At 45.1% G+C, this 13,649-nt stretch overlaps 3 protein-coding genes across 4 annotated transcripts; 2 read left to right on the top strand and 1 right to left on the bottom strand.

Annotated features, from left to right (window-relative positions):
• RPL7A (ribosomal protein L7a) lies at positions 226 to 4,083 on the bottom strand. The gene is made up of 8 exons (XM_021413861.1): positions 3,886 to 4,083; positions 3,318 to 3,438; positions 2,740 to 2,889; positions 2,249 to 2,389; positions 1,832 to 1,911; positions 1,367 to 1,497; positions 882 to 951; positions 226 to 397 (listed from the first exon to the last, which is right to left on the bottom strand). Exons 1-8 carry the CDS (start codon positions 4,066 to 4,068, stop codon positions 293 to 295), a joined length of 981 nt encoding a protein of 326 aa, XP_021269536.1. The 5' UTR covers positions 4,069 to 4,083; the 3' UTR covers positions 226 to 292.
• On the top strand, positions 4,041 to 10,505 carry MED22 (mediator complex subunit 22). Of its 2 annotated transcripts, none has more exons than XM_021413867.1 (4): positions 4,041 to 4,189; positions 4,405 to 4,485; positions 4,832 to 5,040; positions 9,160 to 10,505. In XM_021413867.1, the coding sequence occupies exons 1-4, from the start codon at positions 4,067 to 4,069 to the stop codon at positions 9,350 to 9,352; spliced, it is 606 nt and encodes a 201-aa protein (XP_021269542.1). In that variant the 5' UTR covers positions 4,041 to 4,066; the 3' UTR covers positions 9,353 to 10,505. The 2 variants fall into 2 exon arrangements, with proteins under 2 accessions (XP_021269542.1, XP_021269541.1); XM_021413866.1 differs by having other exon boundaries at positions 9,154 to 10,505.
• SURF6 (surfeit 6) lies at positions 10,883 to 13,637 on the top strand. Its single transcript, XM_021413860.1, has 4 exons — positions 10,883 to 11,084; positions 11,482 to 11,697; positions 12,230 to 12,321; positions 12,776 to 13,637. The coding sequence occupies exons 1-4, from the start codon at positions 10,991 to 10,993 to the stop codon at positions 13,442 to 13,444; spliced, it is 1,071 nt and encodes a 356-aa protein (XP_021269535.1). The 5' UTR covers positions 10,883 to 10,990; the 3' UTR covers positions 13,445 to 13,637.

Genomic DNA, 13,649 nt, shown 5'->3' with positions numbered 1-13,649 from the left:
TCACCACAGGATGTGCAGCTGTGGGGCTGTCAAGAGGCTGTGCTTAAAGAAGAGGAATGTAGGGCTAGCACAGCAGCCATGGGCAATGGTTCTAAGGGAAGTAACAGCCTGCTCTCTGCCACCTTCTGTGCAGTTCTATCCAATCATTTGGTTGTAGGCAAATACAGAAGTCAGGCAACAATCACTTGCAACCCACTGGCTGGACCCCTCATTAATAGAGACCACTGACATTTGATCTGGGGGTTTATTCTTTTTTTATGTACACAAACCATGGTTCCAAATCAGTACATCTTTAGCCCAGCTTAGTAGCCAGTTCTTTAGCCTTTGCTTTTTCGAGCTTGGCAATGCGAGCCACAGATTTTGGACCCAAGACGTTACCACCCCAGTGACGACGGATCTGCAAAGAAGGGAGAACAAGTTAAACACCTCATACAGTGTCTCACTTTGTCACTCAGTTGATGTGCTCAGTTCCACTCCATGCACAAGGGGAAGAACTCCCACAGTTAGGAACTCCTACGTGTTTTTAAAGCGGTGAATTACATTCTGGGAGCAGCACAGATGTGATAGTTGGCAGTCTTTCCCTATCATCACATTAACTTCAGGACTTCAGGGATGGAGTCAAGTCTAGCTGAAGTAGGTATCTTTACATGCCTCTCCTTGTGTTAGCTCAGTCTGCCTCTAACTTGGTGATAGAATTCATCTTGTACCCTACCCTCAGGCAAACAATGTGAATACTTCAAAAGAAAAAAATAACCTAGACACAATCTACACCCAACAGGCTTTAAGATGACCTCAGTCTGAAACAGCAATCTGCATTTTACTGAGAAGCTACTGAGGATGTTAACAGTATAAACCTGAAAGACAAGAGCCACATGACTTACCTCATCGTATCTGTCATTGTAGTTGGTCTTGACAGCCTCCACCAGCTTTGCAAGGGCGCCCTTATCCTCCCTGTTGGTGACAGTTACATTTCTTTGGAGCACCAGTTTAATCTTTTCTGGAAGTCTTTTGTCTCTGAATTAAGCAGCTCATAATACCGACACCATTTTTCAGGTTAAGTATAACCCTCATTTGCAAAAGGTTAATCACACAAACCAGCAGTGCTGTAGGAACTTACAATGCTTATTGTTCAATTTGTACATTTAATAGTAACATATTCATTTTAATAAGCCAAAGTCATCTCTGTTTCAGGATCTGGCAGACTGCTTCATACAAGATGACAGAGATAGCGCATGCAAACTCAGTTTTAGTTCTTTAAACTAGACAAACTCAGATTTAATATCCATCTGCCCTATGATCTATGCTTACAGGCAGTCTGTTTTTTTTCTCCTGTACAGTAAAGAGAGTCAGCACACACAATACTTACGGGTTAACCTGGGTGAAAGCAACACAGGTACAAGTTTTCCTGTGGACCAGTCGCCCCAGCCTGGCCTTGCTCTTGATGATGCAGTATGGCACTCCCATCTTGCGGCACAGAGCTGGCAAGAAGACCACAAGCTGAAAAGAGAGGGAGCGTGCTGTATCACAAACAGAACACCTCAGTAGTGTTTCAGCTGATCTGGGCTGTGGCAATTGCTCAGTGTTAAAAAGCTCGTTTTGCTCTTCATTGCTGATTCAGGTGAAGAAATTCATACATCATCGCAAGGGCCAAGCCTCATTTTAAGTCCAAAAAAATCTCTGAACGTGCATAAGCATTCCAGCCTTCATAAATAAGTTGATGTGTTGTAACACAATAAGTTTGTCCTAAAATGCACTCTCACCCCAAATCCACTTCTGACCTCAAGTGGAGTTACACAGGCAGCCTCTGCCATGCACCACGGACTATGCTTACCTCAATGGGGTCTACATCATGGGCAATCACCACAAGCTGAGCTTTCTTGTTCTCTACCAGAGTCGTGACAGTGTTAACACCTGAAAAACAAGTTACAGAAGTCTGTTTCAAGTCAGTCTCTTTTCCAGAGCTTTCACATAAGCCTCACCGAATCTGCTGTTTTCACAGCACATCCTTCATAATGAAAGCTGATCACATCCATTCAGTAACACAGAGAAGACATTCCATGGACAATTTGCTAAAGCTCAGGGTTAAAAAGCTCGTCTATTTTGCTCTTCACTTTGAGCTCAGGTGAAGAAATTCAAACATCACTGCCATAGCATGTCCAATCCTGTTTGGCTGGAGCAGAGCACCAACTTTTCTCTCTAAAAGACCACATTCCCATATATGCAAGTAAGGAATTTCATAAATGCATACCTGCCCGGAGAACTGGGGGTCTCTTAGTTGGAGTATCTCCCTTTCCTGCAGCTTTCTGCTCAGCACGAGCCAACAGCCTCTGCTTCTTCTCTTGCTTAGTTTCTGGCCTGTATTTGTGCGCCAGCTTCAGAAGCTGCGTGGCTGGAAGAGAACATGAACTAATTAGTAACGTAGCTTGAAAATCTCAGTGTTGCCTTTTAAAGGACTCGAGTGCATCAAGAAGCACCTGCTGAGGAATTCTGGATTTGCATCCTTAAGTAGGACCTCTGATACTATTTCCCTTTTCAAAACAGTAATTCACGCCAGCACACTCAGAAAGCAGCTTGCTGTTCCCACCATCAGTCACCATTAAAGCTTCCCTGAAGAGCTCCCGGAGACATTGCAGCTTACTTCTTTTTTTAACAAGTCTTATTTTGGTCTCTTTCCTGACACACGCGCGGATCTAAACATCAAAGACCCAAGCCACGAGATTTTGTAGGCCACATCCTTACCTGTTTGGCGGTCCAAAGCCTGAGTGAACTGGTTAATTGCAGGAGGCACCTTCAAGCGCTTGTAAAGAATGGAGCGCTGGCGCTGCAGCCTGATGTAGCGGGGCCATTTCACAAAACGTGTGAGATCACGCTTAGGCTGGATATCCTGTCCTAGAAAGACAGACTTTAACTCAAAACTGTTCCCAATCCACACAGTAAGAGCATGGAATAGGCAAGAGTGCATCAGCGATCTTGGTGGTTAGGTATGTCAGCACTACCATTCAGATAGCAAGTATTTTTTCACATCATCTGCACACGTAACAAAAGTAGTATTATAGAAACCTGAAGTAGTTGACCGTGTCACATGTAAAAGGGCAAGACCCACTGTAACACAAATACACAGTGAATCTTCGTCGCATAGCAAACTGTCACAGCCACCTTCAATACCAAGTGGAGTACAGCTCTACCCCGATGATGGTAAAGCAGCTGCCTTTGTGGCCTGCTCCATTCCACAGCTTTGTCACAGTACACTTCTATATAGTTACACGCAACAAACCAAACCACAGTCCTTGAAACACCCTGTATATCCCCTTACTCACCAATGCCAAAGTTCTTGGGCCTCTTCTCAAAGAGGGGATTGACAACCTTCTTGGCCTCCTGCTTCTTGACTACAGCAGGGGCAGGTGCCACCTTCTTTCCCTTGGCCTTTTTTCCTTTCGGCTGCAAATAAGAGATACACCTTTTTTTTTTGAACCTTAAGCACTTAGTGGACTTAAAGAACATGCAGACTACCTTAAAAACATGCTTTCACAGATAATTAATAAGCCCCGCTGCCTCCCAACCCGACAAAAGACCAAAGTAAACCCTTCGATGTGACCTAAAAGTGCTTATGAGACGACCTAGTTCAGAACAACGAGCTGCTTTCCTCAGCGCACCCGGGGCCTGCAAGTCTGCCCGGTTCCCATCCCGCCGCGGGAGCGCAGGCCCAGACCCGCCTCCCCCATCTCGGCTTCGGCTCCCGCAGGCCCGACCGGACACGAGCCGCCCTCCGTGGCACCGCCAGGCTGCGGAGCACCCACACCGCCACCACAGAGGGCTGCGGCCCGGCGAGGTGCGCGGATGGCGCTGGATGCCGGCATCCCCCTCCCCAAGCCCGCAGCTGCTCACCATCTTGGATGTATAGTAAAAAAGGCGGAACTGGGCATGCTGGGGAATTTCTATGTGGCACGACCTCTCGCGAGATGTTGGGCCGGAAGGGGCGGGCCCAGAAGAGGGGCTGGCCGGAAGGAGCGGGCGGCCGGAAGGGGCTGGCTGGACCGGAAGGGGCGGTAGGAAGGGAAAGGCAGACATGGCGCAGCAGCGGGCGCTACCGCAGAGCAAGGAAACCCTGCTGCAATCCTATAACAAGCGCCTCAAGGATGACGTCAAATCCATTATGGACAACTTCACCGAGATCATCAAGACCGCTAAGGTGAGCGAAGGCCGTAGCTGGGAGGGGAGGGTGTACCGAAGGCCCTGAGGGGAGGGTGTGGGACAGCAGAATTGGTCTGTGGATAACCTGAAAGCGAGAGATTAGGATTAAAGCCTAGGCATACTGGCGTAGATGGAAATAAAACGCTTGTGATGCAGCAATTATATGTCAGCATTTGTGTTTGTAAAGGTGAATTTATACATTTTTGTCTTTAGATTGAGGATGAAACTCAAGTCTCTCGAGCAACCCAGGGTGAACAAGATAACTATGAGATGCATGTCAGAGCTGCAAACATTGTAAGTAGTGCTTTCATAATCACTTCATGGGGCAGCACATCCTTCAGCAGTTGTTCGGTTTGTTATTGTATCTAGAGAAGCCTGTATAGCACTCAGGAGAACAGCTGCCAAAAGAGTGACCTGATGTTTGGAGTGGTAGCGGGCTGAATCCTTTCTCTAGGGCAAAGTTTGGTAGCCTGTGCTGTCTACTACAGGCTTCTGTCAGAACTCTCACACACTGAGGGAACTCCTGTGTAGTTAGGGATTTGGCAGGATAAGCAGCTTGGGAATCCTTGTTTTAGAGCTGGAATAAAGTCTTGTTTAAATGTGTTTAATAACACTGTGTGATTTTTCTTTCTCTTACAAGGTCCGAGCTGGTGAGTCCTTGATGAAACTTGTGTCTGACCTGAAGCAGTTCTTGATCCTCAATGATTTCCCGTCTGTAAATGAAGCTATCAACCAGCGCAACCAGCAGCTGAGAAGCTTGCAGGAGGAATGTGACAAGAAATTGATTGCACTGCGGGATGAGATCTCCATTGACCTGTATGAGCTAGAAGAAGAATATTACTCTTCCAGGTACAAATAGGGCAGTGGACTTCTGTCTAATGACTCCAGGCCTTCTGGGGGAGTCAGTCCAAACAAACAAATAGTCCTTATAGCGTAGGTCTTGAGAATGTTCCCAACAAAATTTCATTCCTGTTCGTAGTTTGGTCAAACTCTTTCTGCAGTTTAAAACAACTTCCTCTTCCTTGCAGATATCCTACAGGTCATAAGTGTCATATTGAAGGAGGTATTCACAACATCCACCTCTAGGTGCTTCCTTTAGTTGGTTAGATTTGACAGATGATTACGAAGGAAGCCTAAGAAAATTATTGTAGAAGATTAATTTCCTTAGGAGGTTATATCCTTCTGGAGGCATCTTTCTCTCTCTCTAACAAAACTAGCTTGCTGAGCTGGGTGCTGATGTTAGATGAGATGGTGATGTCCCATATCCTTGCTGCGAGTTCTTTCACAAGTGGCCTGCAAACACAGTGTGCCTTTTACCTTGTAGTCCACTGCCCCAGCTGCCTGGAGTCTTTTTGAGGTGAACATCTGAAATGAGCAAAAACGATGTGCTCAGTTTCATCTAATTATGAAGTATCGTGATAGGATTTTTTATGAAAGATTTATTACTGATGTGTTTGAGGAATTTTTAAGATTTTTAAAAAGACTTTTACATAGGAAACAAGCTTTAGATAATTCAGACACTTTATTTTTTTAATTTTTTTTTGTCATGCACTCCAGCACTTCTAACTGATTATGCAGTAAATGAAAGCAAGAGAAAACAACTGAGAATCAGATTATGTTGGCTGCACTGTCCAAACTAAGTGAAGCCAGTGCAATAATGGTGTGAATTATAAACAAACATTTACCTTTTCAAAATCTTACTCAAAATTCTTATGACCAGGTTTTCCGTTTTTGTCTCTCCTTTCTTTCTAAAAGCTCTTGAGTGTCTATAGCTCCAGCTAAGTCAACTAAAACGATAATTGCACAATATACTTGGCAGTTAGGCCATTGTTTATGGGTAATGTATTTTAAGAGTAGAACTCTTTTAAAGAGTTCTTAAAGAGTTAAGGTACTGATATGACATAGCTTAGAACCAGCTATGTTGTTTTAAGAAAACCTGAGATAAAAGTTTAGAGTTGTTTTTCAGTCTTTACTTAGTTTTTTTAGGGCGGTGTGGCAAGGGGTCCTCGAAGTGCCTCAGAAAGAAAGAGTGATGATCACAAACCTAAGCACCGGTCCTGGCATTAATAGGTCAGGGATGTATCTGCTGCACAGACTGCATGCAGCATGGTATAAGCTGCGTCCAGAATGACGCAGTGTGGAGGGAAGTGCCTCATGAGTGCCAGAGGTTCCTCTCCCACACTGGCACTAGGCTGCTGTGTCTGTGTCTCAGCAGTTTTGTGTTCTGAACTAAGGGGTTCAGACCATGCTAGCATGGTGTCTTCACCTGACTGGCATGACATGCCACCTGAAGCAACCCTTCATAACAGAACGGACTTCTAAGCACAAAGTTTTATTTTCTGATACACTAAAGTGGGTCTACCTTTGTGTTCTTTTTTATGAGGGTGGTGCTGAGATAAGGAAACCTGACTTGTCTACAGAGCTATGATCCTTCCACTGAAACCTCTTATCATGTAGCACTTAATCATTGCTTTTAGCACGTACTACTTTCCTATGCTCTTTCCTGTCTTTTTCTGCACCAAAGAAATAGTGTGTGTAAATACAGAAATGGTGATTTATTCAAAGTCCTTTTATAATTAGAATATTATGATATTTAAAATGAAATTTTATTGTCTAATGTGGGGAAAGGGTTTCTGTTATGTCACGTAGCCTTAGAGCGTTAATCATGTTTAAATGGTTGTGAATGCTAAAGCTGACTTGCCCACAAGTGGGCATTCTGTACTGAGCTGGGAGCCCAGCTGGGGTTTCCTCTCTGTACTGTATTACTTTATCATGGGGCTTAATCCCACGGGATTTATAAAGAGTCCTGCGTGGCCAGGACGTTGGTTCCATGCAGCCATCCTGCCAGACTGTTCTATGATGCCTCAGATTCCCTGAAGGTCACTGGTGAGTTTATTTTAGATTATCCCTCCAGGGAAGGCTGTAGAAAAGTGAGCTCCCTGCAGCAGCAGGTGCTGCAGAGCTGTAAGCTGCACCATGCTGCATAGCTTCCTTTCTTCCTGTGCATTGTTTCCAAGAACTGTGGAAAGATTGTAAAAGGGAGTGTCTCATGTCCAGCAGTTGACACTACCATGATGCTAATGGCAGCTGGAAGACAGCTCCTTGCTCCACAGTGAGTAGGATGTGCCTCAGCTGTAGGGCTGGGCTCCATTGTGAGGCTTTTTATGTGTACCTGGGGGTTTTGATGAGGGGACCTGTAATAAGCAGGTCCATGAAAATAAAGCTGAGTAGGAATCCTTACTTTCAATCTCAGTTCAGGTATTTTCCTGGAGCTGTTCCTTTGTGCACAGACATTGCTGTGCGCCCCGTGGAGTAGAGAAGTCCCTTCCACAGAGTAAGAAACCTTCAGTCAAAGGGCAGAACAGAAGGTTGAGTGGTACTGCTGTGGGCTGTGCAGCTGCTTCTCATTCACCCTGCCTTTCGAGGAGTGTACGTGAGAGGTAGAGCTAAGACTTTAGGAACTGTTGTTTAAGACAAGTGGGAGAAGCACCTACACTATTGATACAGGTAAAATGTTCTTAGTAACTAATCCGTCAGGACATGCATGGGTGCAGTGTTCAGGCTCACCTTGGAAACCATTGCTTGATGTTTAAAACTGGCAGAAAAGGGACCGTAGTTCTGATTGAGTCCCAGAGTTCTTCACTAATTGAATGCAAACTTGCTTTGTGTTGGGAACTCTAAGGCAGGGTGATTATGCTCCAGCAAAAGGAATCTTCCAAGAGATTTAACAAAGGCCCCAGATATAAAATATATCCACTGCCTTCCCACTTCTGGTACGAAACCGATTAGGTCATGCTGTAAGAAAAACACTAAAAAAAATTGGTGCTTGCAACTAGCGCTTTGTGTGCTTATTCTTCAAAGCAGTAACCCCCGAGTCCGGCTTGCTTTTTCTCATTCTAAACCCCCAAACTTGTATTTATGTTCCATTGCTCCCTCCTCTGAGACCACAGGAGCTGTCTTTGAGTGTGGACTTAAATCTCAGCATTTCATGTTTGTGCAATTTGAAGTGTCTCGTATTTCTGCACTTAAAATATTTTGCAAAGCATCTATTCAAGTCCATACGTTAAAAATGTAAATAAAGCTGCAACAAAAAAATCACTTGACCCACTGGGTTTGTTTTACTCCAATCACAAGCTGCTTTTTGCTCCAGCACTCACTTTGTCTTGGGTGTGTCTCTCGTGTGTGCAGCTCCTTCCTCTCTTTGGAATTTGCTCTGGTTTTGTTCCAGTTTCTTCCAACACTTTCCTTTTTGGTTTTTGCCCTTCTGCATTGTGTTTTCCTCGGAGCACGGTCAAGAATTAGCCAGTTGTTTGCTTTCCCACAACGCTGGTTCATCTGATTCTATAGTCTGCAGGAGTCAAATCCAGCAAGCTGCTTTTGTATGGACTCTGGTACTGCTGAAGCCTGTAGAAGCTGTCAGTGCTTCAAAGGCTGGGGATTTTCAAAAGAAGACCCAGGCCTTATGTGGGACACTTTACTGAGACAGTAAGGGTGTAAATAGACTTAAATGTAGAGCGTGATTTGTATTTTTTTTCCCTCACGTAAGTTGTTACCTAACTACTAGTGAAATTATTAGGGATCTGTGCCTCACTCAAACTAGTAGAACTCCTATCTTTGAGGTTCGAGGACCTCAGTCCAGATCTGTCTGTGGACTCATAGTGTCTGGATTAGAACTGAGACTCTGTTTCAGTTTGGAGCAATAGCTTTGCCTTTGAAATTTCCCTGATCCTTACTAGGCCCTTAAGATTCAATAATAGCCTTTACAGGGTATTTTAGGAAGGACCAGTATCACAAGACTTGTGATGAATTTGTGAACACAGACCTTATATCCATGAACATTTTTTTGCTGTTTTCTTAATGCTTTGCTTCTGTCTTGCTTTTCTCCCTCTCCTCTTTCCTTCCTCTCCTCCTTTATCATTGTACCTGCTGCTTCTCCTTACTGGTTTTTTTTGTTCTGGAAAGCTACAGTCTATGTGACAGCAATGATCTACCATTGTGTGAAGCCTACTGGAGGGAAGATTTTGATACGCTGTCTCCTGAAAGCCTCTCCATGCCTCTGACAACTGCCACAGCAGAGCAGAGCATTGCTACCTCTCAGAGCTCAACCCCATCACACCCTCACGTGAATGGGCATGGGGCAGGCCCGACAGACCACTCCTGAAGAGGATTCTTTGCTGCTAGACACGTTCCTCCTGGTGGCACTGAAGAAGTCTTCCACCTGCTGTACTGAGTGAGCATCTCCCCATCAGGACAATGCACTGGAGCTGTATTTGCAGGTTTCTGCTCACTGGACAGCCACAGTGCTTTCTCCATGCCTGGGACATTGCCTTGAGTGTTCCTCTCACTTAAGAGAAAGTGATAAGTGAATACAAAGCTGATTGTTCTAACAAATCAGAATTAAGTTTGCATTTCCGTGACAGTTACATGTGGAGTTGATTAGAAATCCAGTGTTTGTTTCCATTTGAGTTTCACAATAAGTACATGTTGGAGTGCTGGTGGTTGACTTTGGTTGGTTGGTTTAGAAAACTTGAGCCAAATCTGGGGATAGTGACTGTTCTGGGGCTCTTTACCCTATTTCTCACAGTTATTGACATTCTGGCTGCTTTAAAGCTTTCTCAGGTTGCCATCAGACAACCTGTAATACTTAAGAATCTTGCAGTATTTTTTACTCAGTGTTCTTCACTGTTGAAATGCTTCACAAACTTGAACTTCTTGCTGTGAATTGTTTAGGAGGCTCTCGGGGAGGCCTGTATTGAAAAGCAGTGTTCTTCCTTTTGGGAAGCAGAGGGCAAACAGAATCAGACTGAGGTGTTAATAATGTGAACTTGCTTAAGGCTACAGATAGAAGCAGGAACACGCTTTGATTAGGCTGATTCCAACGGTTACACAACAGCTGTCTATTAACATAGCCTGAGCTAACGTTTATATTCTTTAATAATTTTATGTAATAAAATTTTGAGACAACCGAAGTGTGCAGAGCAGAGGGGTTTGCTCAGTTAGTTTCCTTCCAAAGACATCATCTTGGTGCTTTGTCTGCAGCTGTTGGGCAGCTTGATTTTTCTGCCCTTTATCTGTGCAGTTGTTCTGAGTTGACCCTAAGAGTGCATTGAAGGGAACAGAGTTGGACTGGAACGTGGCCGTGGTGGCTGCATTACCAACAGACAGTTCAGTGGAGCTTCTCCAGCATTCTGCTGTAATGTCTTGTTTGTTACAATGTGAGTTTGGTTTACTTATTGTTCTATTTTCCTTCCATTCCATTTTTTTTTTCTTTGTAAGTAGGTGGTTTAATAAAATAACACTTTTATATAACTGAAGTGTGTGTTTTCAACGGCAAGTTTTTCTGACAACGTGAAGCATGAACAAATGCTAGTATGTTCCTGTACGACCTGAAGAAAATCACTCCTTTTGCAGCTGTAACAGCACCAAAGCTGGAAGAGCAGCTATCTGGGAACCTCCCTTAGCGTTGCACCTCGTGTTTGCAGAACTGGTCCGACTGTGTTCTGCCCTGCCACCCCAAACTGAGGGTGGAGGTCCCCAGCCCTAAAGGCGGACGGAGGAGCAAGGGCGGGCGGGCGGCCCCCCCTGCACCGGGGAGCAGTGAGGCGCCTGAAGCATCATGGCGGCGCCGTGCTGACAGCTGTTTCGCGCCTCGTCGCGTAGCTGTGCCGTTACTTCCGGTGGTAGCGTGACGTCACATCCGGCTCAGGGCACTCGCATTACTTCCGGTGTTATAGGTGGGGGGTCGGGCTCTTTCCATCGCGCCGTTGCTCCCGGGCTTTGTCCGCTGCGCGTTGCGGCGATGGCCAGCCTGGCTGCTCAGGACGCCTACCTGCAGGGCTTGGCGAGGAAAGTCTGCGCGCAGCACGCCCCGGAGTCGCGGAAGAGGAAGTTCGGTAACGCTGTGGCTCGCGTCCCGCCGGGCTGCTGTGTGGGAACGTGGGCCTGCGGCGTGTCTGCCTCCGCCGGGTGCTCCGCCCGGGAGAGCTGTGTTGGTTTTAAGCAGAGCCGGTTGGTTTTAAGGAAAACCTGTGATACGAAGTTTCTGCCCTGGAAGTTAACGATCTCTACTCATGGATTCTCACACATGTGATGATGGCAGGCGAGAGAACGTGGTTACTGCTGAAGTGGCCAACCGTGTCTGGCTGTGCTTAGATAACTCCTCAAGATTGATACGAGTGCTATTACAATTTTATATAGTATGCTTGTATTCGATATTCAGTCGTAACTGATCGTTATTGATGGTAAATGTGGAGTTGTCCTGGTTTTTATATTTTTTCCTTTGCCTTCTAGTATCGAAGCCAGGGCAGCCAGATGATGCTGGCAAGCAGCTCAAGAAAAAGAAGAGAAGGAAGTCCAGAAAGGAAGCTGAAAAGACAAATTCTCCTGCAGTCAAACAAGCGGTCTCTAACACCAATAAGCTTGTTCCTGGACAGAAAGCAGCCCCTCAGGCCAACAAATCATCTCCACTGGGTGTTAAACAGAACAAAAATGAGAATTCTGTTACAGGTAAGAATAGCAGAATTGTCTGTGGTCTGGTTAAAGTTTCCTGAGCTGAGGTAGCCGCGTTTCAGTTGGTTCACGTGCAGATGGTTTGGAAACCATTTAAGAAATGCAGTTGAATTGAAAACACTTTAGTTTATTCCATATACATAAATTTGCAGTGTGACCACTGGGTGGCTCTCTAGAAATATGAGCACTTGCTGATTTTTTTTTTTTAATGTATTTGATCATTTCTGGGTTTTATTTAATATCATTTCGTTCTATATCATCATATGTCCTCTTTCCATTATAAATAGGTAAAGCCTGATCATGAGGAAAAGCTGAATGGAAAGATGTATTTGGCATCTTTGTTTCCATTACCTTGGGATTAGCCCCCTTATAAGCCAAGAAGATAGAAGCTCTTGAGTTCATTAGAATTTCATTTTTTGCTTTCATAACATCTAAAGAGTTCTCATAGCTTTTCCCATAGACATAGAAAATTCCTCTGTTTAGCTGGTGCTGTATTTTAAGTACTTTATGTTCTTCCTCTCATTTTCAGGTGCCAAAAGTGAACTTGATTCCACTTCCTTTTCCACAATAAATCTCTTGCGTCAGAGACTACATGAGAAGATTAAAGAAGCTTCTGGGCGGGTATGAGAACTCTATACTTCACATGCATGTGGATACAGTATGAATTCTCCCTAGGTTCCTGGGGCATGTGGTGACTGTGATCTTCCAAGGTTTAGGACTGGAGATAATTCCATTTCCTAAGGAAGTGCCTGTAGGACTCGAACAATACCTGTTTTTTTGGGGGGGGTCCAGAAAAATACGTGTGAAAAGTTTGGAGGAGTGTGTGCTCTTGGTGATTCTTCATGAAGAAAAGGCACTGAAAATCTGCAAGGGAGCGTAAGTACAGGGTTCTCAGTGAGAGTAAAAGGCTTGAAATACATTTACTATATGCATTTGGTATCTTTAAAAGCTGAGCCCACTGCTTCTTAAATACTGTGTTTCTAAGGAAGAGTTTGAAACTGGGACCTTGAGCACATCCCATTTCTATCTTTGTATTGTCCCTGTAAGGCTCCTGATTTGTGTTTGTCCTTTTTAGGATGATACCAAAGAATTACCCCCTTCAGTCCTGGAGAAGAGGCGACGAAGAAAGTACGAGAGAGAAAGGAAGAAGCGAAGAAGAAAGGAGTTGAAGATGAAGGCAAAGGCGGTGAAGGAAGAAACTGAGGAGGTACCTATAGAGCCACAAAGCAAAAAGGAGGAGAGCACAGGTGACATTGTCTTCAACAGGGTCAAAGTGCATGAAGACAACGAGCTGAACAAGATCCAGAAGAAAAAAGAGAAGAGGAAAGGAGTGAAGGGGAACATCACTCCTCTGACAGGCAGGAATTACAAGCAGCTGCTGAGCAGGCTGGAGACTCGGAAGAATAAGCTGGAGGAGCTCAAGGAGAAGGACCAGAAGAAAGCTCGGGATCTGGAGATCAAAATGAAATGGACGAACCTTCTGTATAAGGCAGAAGGCGTGAAGATCCATGACGATGAGGAGCGTCTGAAGGAAGCTCTGAAGCGCAAGGAGAAGCGCAAAGCACAGCGCCAAAAGCAGTGGGAGAAGCGAACAGAAAAAGTGGTGGAAAGGATGCAGCAGCGGCAGGAGAAGCGTCGCAAGAACATTCAGAAGAAGAAGAAGGAGAAGATAGAGCAGAAAAAAGCCAAGGCCCGGAAGAAAGGTCGTGTTCTGCCAGAGGACTTGAAAAAAGCTGGCTTGTAGTGGCCCGGGAGGCAGCTGGACTTGTGGCCTGGGCAGGGAAACTGTGGTTAATGGCTGCCGGTGCGATTCTCGTGGTGAACTTTAATGGGGTTGTTCCAGCACGTGGGCCTGCAGTTGGCCCAGCCTGGAATCCAGGTCTGGGGGTGTCACTGTCGCAGCTTCCCGAGTCAATAATAATAAATAAATAAATAAAAACAAAAAACAC

This window comes from Numida meleagris, chromosome 16, assembly GCF_002078875.1.
Source record: "Numida meleagris isolate 19003 breed g44 Domestic line chromosome 16, NumMel1.0, whole genome shotgun sequence".
Classification (NCBI taxonomy): Eukaryota; Metazoa; Chordata; class Aves; order Galliformes; family Numididae; genus Numida; species Numida meleagris.
Note: the sequence above shows the minus strand (reverse complement) of the source record. Positions and strands in the feature narration are given on the sequence as shown.